Source organism: Rhodnius prolixus, unplaced genomic scaffold, assembly GCF_049639745.1.
Source record: "Rhodnius prolixus isolate KJV_2025 unplaced genomic scaffold, Rpr scaffold_2, whole genome shotgun sequence".
Taxonomy (NCBI): Eukaryota; Metazoa; Arthropoda; class Insecta; order Hemiptera; family Reduviidae; genus Rhodnius; species Rhodnius prolixus.
Genome location: NW_027411592.1, coordinates 721,401 through 738,541, shown reverse-complemented (window position 1 = coordinate 738,541; position 17,141 = coordinate 721,401). Strand labels below are relative to the sequence as shown.

The following is a 17,141-nucleotide window of genomic DNA, read 5'->3' as shown; positions in this document are numbered from 1 at the left end:
GACGGCCATTTATTTTCATACAATCCTCGTTATAATCTTAATTAACTCATTACTATTATTATTATTATTTCATTTCTGATTCCTTATTAGGGAAATCACTCAGGAGGGTGGACTTTGCCTCAACCCCTTATCTAAATTATTATCTATCTCTCGGAGTTAAAAACTAAATTTAAATAATAACCTGCTGCACGCAGCGATCGGCTGTATTGATCTGCTTAATGGGCAGCACTCAGGAACTTTCGGACAATACGGACCGTATCTAGGAGGACTGCCTTCTGTGCCTCTACAACCAGATCAGTGGATAGGCCCAACTCATTGACAGCAGTCACCGTTGTTCTGGGCCCGAGGCCACTCGTGGAAAGTATTATAGGCGCAATCGTCGTTTTGTCCAGGTTTTACATTTCTCTTGGCCCTGGTACTTCCGGATCTTTTCGGCCCTGCTTTTCTGCATGTTATCATCATTGGGTATGGCGATATCGACGATATGTGCCACTCTACCCTTCCTACCCATAACCAAACTTTGAGCAAAGTGCTTTATGGATAATTTTAGCCACATTATTGTGCCTGAAAAGGAACTTCTTCGGCGCAAATACTGAACATCCTGAAATTATTATTTTTATTATTATTATTATTATTTCAACTAACTTAGCAGACCAGTTAGTGACTGCATTTAGAGACTTGAGGGAAGAGATATCTTGAATTTATGAAAGATATTCACATAGTTATTATAGAGAAACATAACTGGTTATTGCGCTAAGCTTACAGTTAAGGACAACTAACTACATTATTAAAAGCAACGATTTAAAAAAGAACTTGGTGAACATTTCTTTATCATATTTTCAGTATGTGTACTATTTATGTGTATTTATGTATTTTTATGAATATTAATTGGCCCAAAAAACTTTGAAACGCAAAATTTGCCTGGATTTCAATGAGTGAAATAATTTTTAAATAGTAACTGAACGCATTAACATCAACATTTCACTTATTACCAGAAATCCTGTACAGAACAATAATCTTGCCAGTTGCTGTCAGAGCAACATTTGGCATTCAATCATGTTTTAATGATTCATTTCTTTTTTTTAATTTTTGGTACACTGAAACTATGTAATATTTTGGTTTCATTCCTTAATTTGGTTCTCAAGCTCTTAGAGAATTTTTTTTTTTTTTTTGAGACATTGGCCATTTTGTTTCTTTTCCTTTCTACTGACTAAAAGTATAAATCCTCTTCTTAGTTATTTTGTGAAAACTGTGAACAAGGCTTCTCAAACATTTCCAAATGGCCCTTTCAATCTAACAGATATTTCCCAAAGCCTAGAAATTGAAGTGGTCACATTAAGGCAAGGAATACGAAATGGAAACAGTTGTTGATCAATAGCCATAAAGAAAATGTGATTAATACAGTTTTTTTTTTTTTTTGGTGAACATACGAATATAATATTTTATCATTAATAAAATATACATAAATGTACATACCACATGTTCACTCTAATGAGCTGGAGGTGATTGTACATATACTTTGGCATAATAGACGTAAATTTAATTTTCGCTAAGCGATAGGGACTGTATTCCATAAAAAGTGTTTTTTTTTTTATCTCGGTGTATTATAAATTTATAAAATATCTACATACGTAGTAGGTAATGTTAGGTTATGTTTACAAGCTCAAACAATTGTACGTTTTAAAGAGTTTTAACACTACTGTATATTTTTAATGTAATCTGAAATTAAAATTTTGTTTTTTTCCTTGCCATGAACTAATTATACTGTATTTTGTTTTCATACAGTATCTCTCTACTTAATAAACACTAATCTCATATGAACTCTTATGTGCCAAGACTAAATTAAATGTTGTAAACTGGTTTTCCAATTAATGTTCATTTAAGCATTTTTATAGTTTTGCTTAAATTTCAGATACTCGTAAATTTCGCCGAATTTATCTGTTTTAATTGTACGCATGTTTATTGTATATTTAATCAGTTCGGTGTAAGGAAGTCGATTTCACTTGATGTTTCCGTTTTTACACTAAACTAACTTTGGTAAATTTATTTAACCCCAGTGTAAAGAGCAAGCATTTTTGCAGAATGTTTAGCTTGTGCTATTGGGATATGTTGCTTTTTTTTTCTTTTTCTTCTGTAACTGTAGCCCATCTTTTATGGTGTTAATTTTGCGAAACGTCGTGGTTTTTACAAATTTAATTTAGAAGATGGGCGTTTAAGTCAGTTAAGAAAGGAGTAGAAAACCAATCCAGTCCGACGAATCCTTAGTCCTAGCTCTACCGAATGTTATATCTGGGACTCTTTTTTCCCTTTTTTTCGATAAATAAAAAAAAAAAAAGCTAACCAAATGTACTAACCCATTATTACAGTTTTTAACAAAAACTATTAAAATTGTTTTTACAGAAAAACGTTAAACTGGAATCAAATTTTGACTGCTGACAAAAAAATAAATAAATAAAAGACAAAAATAAACAGAACAGAAAAACCCACCAACAACCACAGAACTTCAGAACTGGATTTTGAAAAAAAATAAAAAATAACACGAAAGATAGAATACATAAAAAAAAAGACATTCTCTTTCTCTACAAAGAACAAATCTACAACAAGACCATGGTAATGGCGAGTTATTGAATAGGAAGTAGGCGATATTAGCGGAAAGTGACTAGTCCGACTCCAGTACGAATATCAAGTGAAACCTCCCGCATTCCTTTCATCCAAACATTTAGACTTACTTTCTACAAATACTCTTTTCTCTTGCAAGATTACTAGCTTTCATTATTACAAGAGAGAATCTATCTCTTTTTCTCAATTTGACGTGTTTTCCTTTTACTTAACTTCTTAACCTTTTTTTTTATTCATAATTTTTCCTTAAAAAAAAATTAAACCAGAACAATTGCTTCTTTTTTTTATTTATAAACATGTTAATTGTAAAAATTATAAACCTAATTTAAAACTTGCATTTACATTTTGTGTAGTTATAATAAAAGTATTCAATACTAATTTATTTTCTCCTTTTTTAAGTTCCATGGTATCCATCATTCTGGTACAGAATATCTCTCTAGTTATTGTAGCAGTACGAGTTCCATTAAACCGGAAGAGACGTCTGTTTGTCTTAATAGTTGGAGCACGACGACCAAAACGCTTATATCACTTGAGAGCAATTAAAAAATAAACTTAAGACATTTCAATGAACCTATAAAAACAGTGTCAAAATAAAAAAAATGAATTTAACAGGTTAGATGGAATTGTAATTAGGAGGGGAGTGAGCCAAATGGCCCACAGCCACCGCGATCCTTGTTGACCCGATTAGCCAGCGCATGCCGAATTTTCAGAACCAGGCTCCAAAGCCGCCTAAGGGACTTACCAACGCCCTGTGTCTCGCTTCCTGTCACGCCCTTGCGTGATGACGCATAGGTGAGGACATAGAGCACACAGTAATGTTCGATAAACAAGAGCTGGCTTAGCAGATACGCCCTTAACTTTGGTTTTCCTCGAATGAACTCCTTTGCGTGTCTCACAGGCCATCAACAAGTTCGTTGCAGACCCAGGACTAGGAAGATTGATTTCGTCACTGCTTGGGCAGGCAGCCGAAGGGTTCTAGTTGGCCTAGAACCTTCCCAGGTCAGTTTGCCTCCATTCTCTTTGCCCACATACTCCGCAAGTCCTGGCCCCCAGAGTGAGCTTTGATGATATTGAAAAATTTATACTTGTATTATATATTTTAAGTGATATATTTTATTACTTGAGTTTAATTCTTCAATTTTAATACTTCAATTCAATACATTTTATTCCTTTCCTTTGCATAGGTTTAATTTTGATAAAATTCTCTATTATCCAAAATGGAGACTACTTAGAGTTTTAGCAAAAGAAATGATAAAGAAATAAAATATTTTGGAAAATGATAATTTAAACTTTATGCGGAAAACTTTTCGACAGATTGAATTGGATAATTCAACTCCATTACACCAGGTTTTAAAGAAATAAGCAGAAATTTGAGGAAAATTGAAGCAGTCCGCTTTTCACCTTGAATAAACAACTTCGACTTAAATTCGACTGGGTGGAAAAAGTGAATGTAGGGAAGTCATATTGTCTCAGGTCGTGCTAATTGAGCTGCCTTTACACGACATATTTGAATGGCTTTTACAATTTTCATTCAGCTGAAATACCTTTTATAGGCTAATTTATTAGTTGAAAATAACATTAATTTTTTTTTAATTAAAATAATAACTTATCTGAACTTTCAAGACAGTTTTTTGGAAAATAAATGCTTTCCTTCGTTTAGAAGTAGCAACACGGCTGATCATTTTGTTTTTACTTATTTGTATAAGAGGTGAATTGTTAATTTTATTCCATAATAAAGAGCTTTTTTATCATTCTTATCTAATGTCCAAAAAAAGTTTACAGGGTTTACAAAATCTTCGCGTCTCCTTCACTTAAACCTCAACTATGATATTCGATATAATGAATTTTTTTACGAAACTTAAAAATGAAAGGTAAGTAAACGGCTAGTTAATGGTAGTTGGACGTTAAGCCCCGTATGAAAAAATAGGCGATTACTTATTTACTTACTTACTTAAGGTAAGCAAACGGCTCTTCCAGAATTAATGAAGTGCTAAAAAGTAAAAAGGCACTCGAGCTTCCGGATCAGAGAATATGATTAATCTTCTCAGATTGAAAATTTTTGAAGAGGGCGACGTTAGCATTAAGAATTAAGTTTTCTTCAGCACCTCCTACTTGTTGCATTCAGCTTTTCTGACGGCAACTTAGAAGCGGTCTTTTCACCCGCAAAACCTTGAAACGCGTATGATGATCACATTTTTTAGACATTCGTAGGTTTTGCTATAAAAAAAAAAGTTATAAATTTCACTTCGTACTTGATTACTATTTCAGGTTTAGTTAAAAAAATAAATAAAAATAGGACAATATGAGCTCAGAAAGTGTACCTTCAGTATGCGACTTAGCACTTATGATACGTAGTAAATGATGATATTCATTTTCAAAACATTTCCGGCCTAATAGTATGTACCACTTGCACATTAATTGCTCGTAAGTCGGCACTCGGCTGGAGAAGCCACATCTCATTAAGCGTTACTCCCAATAAATTGGGCGTAAATTATAATTGTAAAACCTTTCTTCCAAATTCCAGTAATTTTAATGGAATTAATATCATTTGTTCATGTTAGTAGATATTCCTAGAACATAGATATATATTCCTGCGAACTTTAAGTTATTGTAAAGTTAGTTTTCCATCATAGATATGATATGAACACGCAGATGCATGTTATTTTATAAATAAAAGCAAAACTTGGGGCTCCGGCCACTGCCCCGCCCATATGATGCAAATTAGAGAATAAGGATCTCGCTCAAACAAACCATTTGAGTCATTCTAGCAAGGAAAATTTACCTTTTCTTATCTCTTTTAGAATTTCAAAGAGACTTATAGTTATTACATGTCCTGTTTTTAACAGAATTAAATAATCAAAAAATGATATGACAAAGCATATCAAAAAAACATTTTCTTTATAAAACGATTACACTCAATTTTTACAAAAGTGTAAAAAGTTTACTTTTACGTGAAAATTGTTAACTACTTTCGACTCGCGCAGGTATATTCCTTAATTTTTTGAAATACACGGGTTGAAATTTGTTTTTGAGGGGGTATTTGAGAATGCGATATGAACTTACGTTGGTATTTGTAATTGCGTAATGCTCGTATAGGTGTGTTTGCATACCAAAGTTTCTAGATAGGCTAAGTGGCATTTGCGAATTTTAAATAATCTTTGAAGAAAAATTACTTTTTGCATTTAATTTCAACATTAGTTAAGTTGTGGAAATTAAGTGTGAGACACTCTAGCGGAATTTACTTTTAACTTAGTTGACGCCCTGAAGGAGTGAAGGTTTTCCCGTTTATTGTTCTCTCTTGTTGCCGTAAATTTCCGAAGGTGTTTGAAAAATAACTAATTCCTGGATAGAAGAGCTAAAACATTGTAAGTACTAGTTACACAGTATTATAATTAACACGTGCATTAATTTGAATAAAAAGTAACTTCTAAGTGTGCTAGTCGCATGTCAAAATGGCTCCTTTGATGATATCATAGCGCTTGCTGCATTTAAGTTGAAAAAACTAATCCTTTTTTAAACAAAGAATAAATTAAAAGTGGTCTAAGTTAAGTGAATTTTTGGTGTTTACACGGTTTTCTTTATAAGAGACCTAATGGTTTATAATTAAATCGTACGGATTTTTATTACTAACGAGGGAGTGTACAACTTTAAAACAAACTAAGGATTAGATTATTGTAATGACTAAAGTCTACACCAAATTATCAATAGTTCGTTTTTTTAGGTATGTAACTAAAATTTTATCAAATCATTTTAAGGTTAAATACGAAGCATTGAAACTTGACTAATTTCACTTCTGATATAAGAACGAGGTACTCTTTTGTGTTGAAAATTAAATTCTATTCCCTTTTGGTTTTTGTAAAATTGGAAAATCATTCAAGTAGGAAATAATGAGATGAAGATAGAATAAATGGATCAATTCAAATCTTTCGATTCTGATAAATCTTCTTTATTAAGTTTTTATTTCCCTAACAGACTTTTCTAGCTTGGCATAAAAGTGACGATCAGGTTCAATGTGTTCAAATTTTTTAGCGTCGGGTTGATTCCAAGTTAATGTGAGTTAACAGATCTTCATAGGTAGCTGAGCCTATGTTTCTTGCTGCCTAAAGTGAGGTCTTTGTATGGTTTATACATATGTAGCTCTGCAGGCTTATTACGCCTTGTTGGTAACAAAGATCTGATATGCCGCGGTGCATACTTTGTTCTGTAAAAAATAGTTAAAAAAAATTGTCCATAATTCATAAATGTAATTCGTTAAAGCCTGTTTTAGAGAATTCAATATTCAACGTGACCCCAGTTAGCTATTTTCCTTGTTCTTACCACAAAAAATAAAAAGGTTCAGAATTGTGTCACATAATAAATAATTTATTAGTCTCTTCTGAGTTTCTCATCTGTTGAATAGATACTTTTGTCAAAATTCATTGTTCAAATTTGTTTTTGTTGATTCAAAATGAAGAGAGATTCAGACATATTGTTCTATAATTTTTACGAACAAAGACATTGGTCATTTTGTAATAGTTTGAAGATAAAATTATCTTCTAGCCTTTTTCTTCTAAAAAGGTACTTAACCTTTTTGGTCCTATTGATCACCTTCTAATTATTTTTTCTGCCTCCTATAAAATTGACCATGACTGCTTCTTGCTTATTCAGGCTCTTAACTATCTGAAGGATAGATTAGTCATGAGCACATTATTGCTAGAAAAACATGCTATAAGTTGTGGGACGGGCCTTCTATTTTTAGAACGTATTTATGGTACAAATAAACAATTTTATAAAAGCATGGTATTATTGAAAAAAAGTCAAAATAATCCCTACGTATTTTACGAACTGAAAGTCCGTTTTTTCTTTGTTCATTCTAATAGGCACGTCTTTATTTTAATTAGATTTAATTTATGATGAACATGTACCCATGTAGGTATTGTACGTATATGTTAATGAATTTCCTTTATTAATTTTTGAAAACAAGAACAGATCGAATTCACCAATTGAATGATTATTAAAGTCGTTTTTGTTTTTTACAAACGAATGAAGGATTCAACAAAATATTTCTTACCTTTGGGTAACCTAAGAACGACCGTGAGAAGTAAATTATTAGTGTTTACAATTTTTTTTTTTCCTTACAAGTTTGTGAATAACCAATATTATTTCGAGGATTGTACGTAATTTAGTTATTACACCGATAGAAGAGACAAGCTTCATCAAGTTTTTTTACTCAGGTTGTTGCTAAACACGATGCTTAACTCTCCATTTAATTTCAAAACTGTATCTCCTACATTCTTCGACAGTTACAGCCTCAGTGATATGGAAAACTTATATTTGTATCCCATCATATAAAAAAAAAGTCTAGTGCACTCAAATGACTTGCATGTAGGAAATAGAGAAAAACTTGGCAGATTCTACAATTTATTTACGTTCTAACTGTGTTTAGTTGTTTAATTGTTCTGTGCAGACTAATGGAAATAAATTATTCTCGTTTCAGAAAATGCAGACCATAAAGTGCGTGGTGGTGGGAGATGGAGCAGTAGGAAAAACATGTCTTCTTATTTCATATACCACTAATAAATTTCCATCCGAATATGTTCCTACGGTGAGTATTCTGCATTACTAATTGTTATCATTCTTCCTAAATTTCTAAATATGGAAAAAATTATCGTAATGTCACTTTATCATTTAGTCGCAGATTGTGCAGCATTTTTGTTTTTCCTTTTTTTTATTTTTATCCAATTCAATGTCCTGGCAACTTCTCCCTTCCCATAACACAGCCTCTATGATGATAGATTCTTATTCTCAAAAGAGTTGTGGTGGTCAAGTTGAGGTGAGGGGGGTCTGAAAATAAAAAGTGGAATGATTTCTGTTTATAAACTCTCACACTTTGTACGAGAATTGAGTAACCAAATGATTTTCGATTTTGAGTTATGACATTGCCAATTTAAAGTGGCCCAAGGGCCTATGTACCCACGATAAGCTCAGCTAACGTCTGCTCAGGATGTGTTCCATAATGTAGCCTTGTGGAAACATATGATAGGAAACGTAGACGAAACGTCACGTGTCCAGATTGCGTTTCAAATGCTATTTCGCAATAAGAGACCATAGGAGATAAAAGCAAAAACAACTGTTAAGGAAACCTTGGGCCGTTTTTGAAGGCAAGTTTTGCCAATATAGCTACCAGGATTCTCTTTTTTTCAATTTTTTACTTTCAAATTACCTCCATTTTCCAGTTGTACTACCAACTAGCATATAATGTCTTAATAATTTCAACACATGTTCTAAATTTTATTTTTGGCCAAAATATTCTATTAATTTATTAATTCTCAAAAAATGAAGGGAAGTCACTTTTTCTCGAAAGTTATACGTAATCAAACTAAATGGATGACACCTTTTGACGGTCAACCCTTACTCAACTGTCATACTACCGGACAGTTTTAATAAAAAAAAAAGATGATGTTTTCTTCAGTTTCCCTTTTGAAAACGTTCCTAGCAAATAACCTATATATTTTATTTATTATTTCTTTCAGGTTTTTGACAATTATGCAGTTACTGTAATGATTGGTGGTGAACCCTACACATTGGGCTTATTTGATACTGCAGGTATAATTTTTTTTTTTTTTTTAGGATTTTACATTATTTAAAATAGATTTATCATTAGCTGAGTGGTTAGATTTCATTAGAGTTGACTGGCTATATAGCCTGTGTAGACATGTTTTTCAACTGTGGCACCTCCACCAATCTGAACTGAACGACTACACTAAATAGTCTGAAGAGGAATTCCTGAATAAAGCGTGAAGAAGTGAATTTTCATTTCCTTCCGTAATACTTGCAGCTTCTTTTTCTTTCTGGAAAAACTCTGCAAGGCTATCCGATTCTAATCATATAAACGGAGCATTGTTTACTCTGTCTGTAGTAGTAGGCCTACGATCATCCGATTGGCCGCCAGTGTTTTTGGAATAATATACAGATGAATAAATTATTGCTGTAATATACTTTACCCAGATGCAACTATCCTACCGGACAGTTTTAATAATACTTGAAATACTACTTTTTCTGGGTTTGAATTGTAAGAAAATGTTCAATGTTAAGTAATGTATGTTTTGTGTACGTTTAGGTCAGGAAGATTACGACAGACTAAGGCCACTTAGTTATCCCCAGACCGACGTATTTCTAGTGTGTTTTTCTGTAGTTTCTCCTTCTTCATATGAAAACGTCAAAGAGAAGGTAAGTTGTATTTTTAAGAAGTTGTTCTAAACAAATAGCTCTTACCCTTTAAATTTTGTAGATATTAGATAACTGTGGTTTGATTATTTTGAGTTTAAGAAGATATTTGCACCCGATGAGTCTTAACTAGCTCTTAATGCTCCCAAAAAGTTTATTAATGCCTCCTCGCTTGTTAGGAATTTTTCATCTGTATATACATTTTTTAAATTACGCCAAACTCATGGCATTGGCCGTGCCAGTTCTGATTGCCATTGTATCTTTCGTTCTGCATCTTAATTAATGAGAGGCAACAAATCCTCTTGATACAAAGTGGCTAGAGAAGTCGGCGTAACGGTTTATGTGCTCCTGCAAATAATCTCGCGTCAGAAACCAAAAACTAATGAGCGGGAGACCGAATTATGACTCGCTTTTTGCGGGGTAAGAAGTTTCCCACGAGAAAGCTCATGGTACCAAATAGAATCAAATTACTGACACAAGATGGGTTAAAGTGATTAATAACTTTAGATGATACCTAAAAGAATGAGTGGATAAATCTTATTTTTTGCCAAAGTACTCTAAAAGTAAAACTGCCGACTCGCAATGAGTTTTGTTACCACCAAGTAATACAATAATAAGTTGGCGATGTGTAGATATTGGCAGAAAATTAAAAGTTCAACCTAAAGCATTTTAAGATAATGCCAAATCCTTCTGTTATGGAATAACTTTAATGCTCGCCACAAACGAATTTAGTTCTACCAACATTTTATGAAGATGACAGAAATACCTTAGTTTTGTTATTATTATTTATTTAAAATCAGGTGGTCACCTAACGTGTCAGGTTTTTGGGACCAGAATTTTTCTCGTCGCAGTAGCCTACACTGTACATTCACTGAGCTGTAAGAGGTTTTCGAGTGGAAACTCATCTGGGCTGGAACCCGGGACGATTCCAGTGTAACCAACGGAGTTAATTCCTTCTCCTTCGTCTTAATTATGTATTATTTAAGAAATTTAATATATTATATCTAAATAATTTGTTTCAGTGGGTACCTGAGATAACGCACCATTGCCAAAAAACACCGTTTCTGTTAGTAGGAACACAAATAGATTTAAGGGACGACGCGGGAACTATAGAAAAGCTGGCCAAGAACAAACAGAAGCCAATCACTTTCGAACAAGGAGAGAAACTTGCTAAAGAGCTTAGAGCCGTCAAATACGTGGAATGTTCCGCTCTCACCCAGGTAAGGAATTCAAACTGTTTTCAATTCTTCTTCTTTGAGTTAAAAGGATACACGGATACACACTAAAAGACGGTCAGGTCGTTTATAAACAAAAAACAAAAAAAAAAAAATCAAAATTTTAGATCACATCTCGAAGTCGAAAATCTGCAAGGTTGCCAACCTTCTTTTGCTAGTACATTAAGAGAAAATAAAAACTGACCAATTTTAGTGTAGGCTAACATTGCACTGTTTGGCTTTTTATAGAAAGGACTGAAGAATGTATTTGATGAAGCAATTTTGGCCGCGCTGGAGCCTCCGGAGCCAATAAAAAAGAGGAAGTGTGTTATACTGTAGGGAGGCTGGACGGCAGCTTTCATTTACGATCATCACGCACTCTGCACAACGTAAGTTATCTTTCTAATTCTAATATTATGATGGCACTGCTTTTTATTTTGTAGAAAACTGTTTTAGAACGTTATGGGGGGGGGGGCCGCGTCGTGATAGCCAGCCTTCACTCTGGTGTCACTTCAGTGAAATATATGGGCTTACAACTTACAACTAGACAATCTGAGTAAGAATTCTTCTTTAGAATCTTCGGGTATCGTCTTATTATGGAAAATTCGTGAGAATATTCACATTGGTTTTTCTTGATCAATTAAGACCACTTCTCAAACTTTTTCATCCGTTTTATCCAGAATATTAGCATACTATTCGCCAGTCAAGGGAATCAATAAAAAAAATCATCCCTTTTGTATTCCAGAAAATGCTTTCCATGAATGATGATTGAAAGAGGGAATTGATTTGCTTGTTTTGTATTAGCGCGCACCGGTTTTACACCTATTGCTTACGTTCAAACATGTAAGCTATGATTCAAAATATATATTCAGATTTTTTATTATTAAAATCTCTTTTTGGGTAGATCAATAGGATATGTAACATAATGACTGATGGAGCGATTATGGGCTCAGAAGCCTTGGGTATGTAAAATACTACATTCTACTTTATCTCACTGGATCTTATCCTTGTTTCAGGACACACAACATCTCCCAGAATGTGGTGAAACAAGAAGAAATAACAACAACTTTTTTGATACATAAATATATAAATATGTATATATCTTCATATATATATTTATATATAAACAAAATATCTTTAAATAATTGGACAGCATCGTAATTTTGGGCCGTCGGGAGTTTAGGCATCTCTTCTTCCAAGATTGTTTTTGGATTGCCCAGTCAGTGACGACAGCCAAATATGGTGGCGGTGTGGTAACTAATGTTTAATAACTGTAATAATAATTTTCTTATTATTGTATAATTATCATTTTATCATTAACTGCTTCTCTTCCTTTTTTTTAAAAAAAGAAAAAAAAATATATTTATTGAAACATGTAAAGATAACTTGTTGCCAAGCAACTCTATGCCGCAGTTTTGCTATAAAAAAAAAAAGAAGAAGCTGTCGTCATGAAATTCCAAATAGAAATTTTTAAGATTGTGTCTCTATGTTTGTGCATTCTAAAAAATATAAATAAATAATATATTTAAATATATATTAAAAATTGTATCTAAGAAATAATTTAATAAAAAAACAAACAAAACAAAACAAATTTAATTAAATTATTTTATAAAATAAACGAGAAAGAAAAAATTCTGGGAAGACTGAAAATTTGGAAAAATGGAGAGGTTAGGTAATGCCAGCGATGGGCTTATCATTTGGTTGCAATTCGGAATATATTTTTCTATTTCGTTTAATTATTATTATTATTTTTTAAAGAAAGTAATGATGTAACAGGAAATGGGCATTATTCGAAGGTTTTGAATCAGGAATATATTTTCATTGGTATATTAATCTTATTAATGGTAAGAAATAAATTTGTATTTTTGAAAATTACAATTATTCATATTCTTAGATTATGTTACTTGATATTTATAGCCCCCCCCCCCCTACAGAATTTATCTGTTATCATTAACCGTTCAAAATAGTGATAAAGATAAAGGATAAAAGTTTTATTCTTTATTAGAATTTTTCGAATAATGCCCGTTCCTGGCGAGGTCAAAGTCCTCAGGGCTTGAACGCCATTATTTCTATGAGTATAATATAATTACTGTTGGTTTCTCTTCACAAGCTTGCCTTTATAATTTTAGCAAAAAATTTTGTTTTTTTGTTTTTCAAAGTAATATTTTGATAATCTGCTTAAAAATAATATTTTACAAAATTTGAAATTGTTTTCTGTTACTCTAAAGGACTTTAAATTGGCCGGTTTTAAGTTTCAAAATAGTGTGTTATAGGCTGTTTAACACTTAAATTTGAAATATCCCTGAAAGGTGTTGAAAAATGTTTTAAGCCGCAGTACTGAGACAACCTCAGCCATATGATTTCAGTTTTCGTTAAGTTCTGACAGGTCTCGCATTTTTTATTTACCATCAGTGGTGACCGGGGAGATCGGACTTCCACCTCAGTTTCTGCACTACATTAGTAGTATTGATTGTGGCAGGTTATTTTGTGTGTATATATACATGGAATGTTCGCATGCAATAGAACATTTATGAGCAAGTAGTGAAGTAGTAAAAAAGTGAGTAAAATCAAGTTTTTGTATTTCTAGCATCGAAGTTCGAGTTGTTTTCTATTCCGAACGGGGGAGCCGAAGTTTAATGTGCGAGAATTTGTCCCTTAATGCTCGCAAATATTAGCAGCCGATATTCACTGGATATTATTGTTTAAATGGCTGTGTAATGCAACATATTTTTCGTATTCCATAATTTTTCAAATTGTTTACAAGATCAATATTTGACCACAGCTGATTTTGATTGTATAAAATTGTTTATACATTCAGTGGTAAGAAACCCTTGAATATAAATACTTAATTTACTATTATTACCTGCTATTGTTAGTTAATTAAAGGTGATTTAGAGTCGCAGTTCAAACTTGACGCCTACCCACGGTGTAGAGAACAAACTTGGGATAATTCCCAAAAGTTACTTATAACTAAACTTGCAGGAAACTTGATTGCACTCTACTTGTATTAAGTTTATCCCACTCATTCCTCATAAGTGTCTTACATCTTGGGAATAATATAAGACACGAAGTAATCTTCCTCAGTCATTCAGCAAGTGTAGCGTGTGTCAGAAGCTTGGCGAGTGGTAGGCAAAATCTCTCTTGATGGATGGAGATCCGAAACCTGACAGAAATAAGGGAAAAGTGTGTACTGTTACGGATATAACCAATGATACCTAGAGCGATGCTTTAAGTTATATATTAAGGCTTTTTTACGGTTCAGTTTTGACGATCATCACGGATGATTCTCTAGGTGCGAAAGAAAAAGTAAAATTCACTTTTTGTTTGGGAATATCATCCACAATGAAATGGTTAGTTCATTTCCAAGATGCGCTGAACGAGTTGAAATGTATCTGATTTGCAGCAACTGTTAATTTATGTTCACTTAATCTACATTTCTTTTTTTTTTTTAATTTTAAAACCAACAGAAAAGAAAATTAAAAATTAATTTTTTGTTTTCCAAGACATCTAGAGCAACAGTCATATTTTTAAGAATTAGTGATTCTGCGTAATGTGCACCACCCCAGTCTCTTTGGATGAATCATCCAAAAAAATTGAACGAAAAGTTGAACAGACGGACGATACGCCGTTCACACATTTCACTCGCTACTCAGTATGGATAAATAATTCGTGAAAATGACAAAAATGGAACCGTCCATACCGCCTTGACTGTCCCCCATGCAAGTCCACCTTTTCTGCAACCTGCGGCTAGCTTATTGCTCACCTGTTGTGGGAACTGACCTTCACTAAAGTAGAAGAAAACAAAGTGGAAAGTTGCTATATTTAAAAATTAAAAATTTTCATTCCAATTTATTTTAATTTGCCAGGTGAACACAACATAACGGAACATTGCTTCTCCTGTGCTTACATAAATGTTGGCGTACTATATATAGACAGGCACAGCGTTGGAATCTATATAATAAAAGAATCTCGAAGCTTTGGAATCTATAATTAAAGAATCTCTAGGCTTCTTTATACATATATATGGTCTATATATATATATATATATATATATATCAATCAATCAATATATCTTTACCTAAACAATGAATTATATTGTTCATTAAATTAAATCAATTGTAGGATGGAATCTCCTAATAAGGAGAGATCCACAACATGTAATCCAGATGCGACAACCAACGCTTCTCCTGCAACATGTAACCAAATTTTAATGTTAATGTATTGTTAATCTCTCCTTTTGAGAAGCCGCTCAATAAGAAATATTATTTTTGTTTTCATAATAAAAAAAAATAATGATGGAAAAAAACCAACTGTATAAAAAAAAGTCAACAATTGTGACCTTTGAATATTTATATGAATATACCCATATAGATATAAATTGAACATAAAATATCTAATGTTTACTAATTTTATTATATCATAGCATTTATTATTTAGGAATATTAATTAAAATTGCAAAAGGGCGCGAGAGATATTTGCATAAATTGTCAGATGTAACTAAAATTAAATTTAAAAATTATAATAAAACTTTGATATGGAAAAATTAAATAAATGAAATAATTATATAATTTACATATACATTTTTCTGTGTCCAGTTATGACCAGTGCTGTCCTAGATATACTAATGTTAAATAGACAGCTGATACCCTGGAGTTCAAAAGGTCCTCTCTCTCTTCACCGCAGTTCCATTACTTTTCTTACATCTTTGTTTCTCCATCTCATTTCCCTTTTTCTAAACACCTTCTCCAATAATCCATTTCTTCTCTACTTACCTTTGCGTACGTTTTCGTTGTAGTAGCCCAGCTTTCATAGCCATCTGCTAGGATTTCTTGTGTTGTTAAGTTGAAGAATAGTTTTAACTTTTCGTCATCAATTGATTTCATTTATTCAAGTATTTATTATGCTCACATTAACCACACTTTCTTTCCACCCGTACTCTAGACTTCGTACATTTTTCTCCATCCAAAAACAAATTATCTTTGTCTCTTCTTAATAACGAAAAACTTCTAAATTTCGATATAATTTTTTTTTTTGCCGTTTATTTTTCAATTAAATTAATGTAGATTACAATTCTAATTTAAAGAATAAATTCATTCCTATAAGTTTGTGAAATTGAATTTAAATTTGTTTACACGATAAATGACCCAAAGGAAAAATGATAAAGCATGTTGTTAACCGCAAAAATGAGCTTTAGAATATTTTATTCTTCTGTGATTTCTTACCAACATCCTTTTCTTACAAACATGTACTACTCGTAAGAGATCGTACAGCCTGCCAGTACTCTTACAATATCAGCTCTTACTGCAAGGTTGCTACGCTGCTGCTTATAATTCGAAGTTAGTAGCGGTTACCATCAATGTAGAGCAGAGCCTATACAGTTGGCATTATTGATGGCTGGACTGCAATAGACAAATTTATTTATACGAATTCTCTCAGTTAATTGAACAAGAAATCAAGACCCCCTCCACGATACCTTGTCGATAGTTGGACGTTAAGTCACGCCTGAAAAAATTGGCGATTACTTAAAGAAGTCACGTATCTCTTTGTTTTTTATTTATTTTTTCGTCTTGAAAAATATATAAGGTATATATCGGCATAAGTTAAGCCAATGCCCAATAAATACTGTTTTCCACATATTCTGATCATTGTTTCTTTTGTCTTGGCTTCAAAGCTAAATTCTTTTCGGCAACTTGATATCCATCAACCATTCTATTTATTATTGACGCCATCGTTCTGTTTTATTATTAGTTATTCTTCTAAGTGCTCTTTACATCAATTAAAACACCCAACTTAAATTCTTACTCAAATAAATCTCGCAAGAATTTTACATTCTCATAAACTTAGAACTTGATAGTAAAATCGCGAGGGAAACTAAGCGCAATATTCAAAATCGCCATCAGAGTGAAAGAACACAATCTGCACTTCATCTGTAATTACTTTAATAGTTGAGATTACGTTGGTTCAAGACCGCATTCAACTACTAGCCTGTGACGTCACTCAGAACAAGTCCTTGGCGGCTTAAATTTGATTTTATTTTCCCTCCAGTCATTATGTGCGTCAAACGTGCTGTCCACATTTAAATTACACACTTTTCAAATATAA

The 17,141-nt window shown here is 32.6% G+C and overlaps 1 protein-coding gene and 1 long non-coding RNA gene across 4 annotated transcripts; one reads left to right on the top strand and one right to left on the bottom strand.

Moving 5' to 3' along the window:
* Positions 1 to 1,146: 1,146 nt before the first annotated feature.
* LOC141448704 (uncharacterized) lies at positions 1,147 to 5,526 on the bottom strand. The gene is made up of 3 exons (XR_012455203.1): positions 4,941 to 5,526; positions 4,571 to 4,836; positions 1,147 to 3,147 (listed from the first exon to the last, which is right to left on the bottom strand). It is a non-coding gene; the product is annotated as an uncharacterized lncRNA (long non-coding RNA).
* Positions 5,527 to 5,684: 158 nt separating this feature from the next.
* Positions 5,685 to 15,611, top strand: LOC141448697 (cdc42 homolog). Of its 3 annotated transcripts, none has more exons than XM_074117233.1 (7): positions 5,685 to 5,984; positions 8,096 to 8,203; positions 9,132 to 9,204; positions 9,719 to 9,828; positions 10,848 to 11,045; positions 11,289 to 11,428; positions 12,056 to 15,611. In XM_074117233.1, exons 2-6 carry the CDS (start codon positions 8,099 to 8,101, stop codon positions 11,376 to 11,378), a joined length of 576 nt encoding a protein of 191 aa, XP_073973334.1. In that variant the 5' UTR covers positions 5,685 to 5,984; positions 8,096 to 8,098; the 3' UTR covers positions 11,379 to 11,428; positions 12,056 to 15,611. The 3 variants fall into 3 exon arrangements, with proteins under 3 accessions (XP_073973334.1, XP_073973335.1, XP_073973336.1); XM_074117235.1 differs by lacking the exon at positions 5,685 to 5,984 and adding an exon at positions 6,087 to 6,340; XM_074117234.1 differs by lacking the exon at positions 12,056 to 15,611 and having other exon boundaries at positions 11,289 to 11,432.
* Positions 15,612 to 17,141: the final 1,530 nt, after the last annotated feature.

Coding starts and splice junctions, on each gene's coding strand:
- LOC141448697 (XM_074117233.1), top strand. CDS start 8,099: ATGCAGACCATAAAGTGCGTGGTGGTGGGAGATGGAGCAGTAGGAAAA. Junction 9,829..10,847: donor ATGAAAACGTCAAAGAGAAG/GTAAGTTGTATT, acceptor AATTTGTTTCAG/TGGGTACCTGAGATAACGCA. Junction 11,046..11,288: donor AATGTTCCGCTCTCACCCAG/GTAAGGAATTCA, acceptor GGCTTTTTATAG/AAAGGACTGAAGAATGTATT.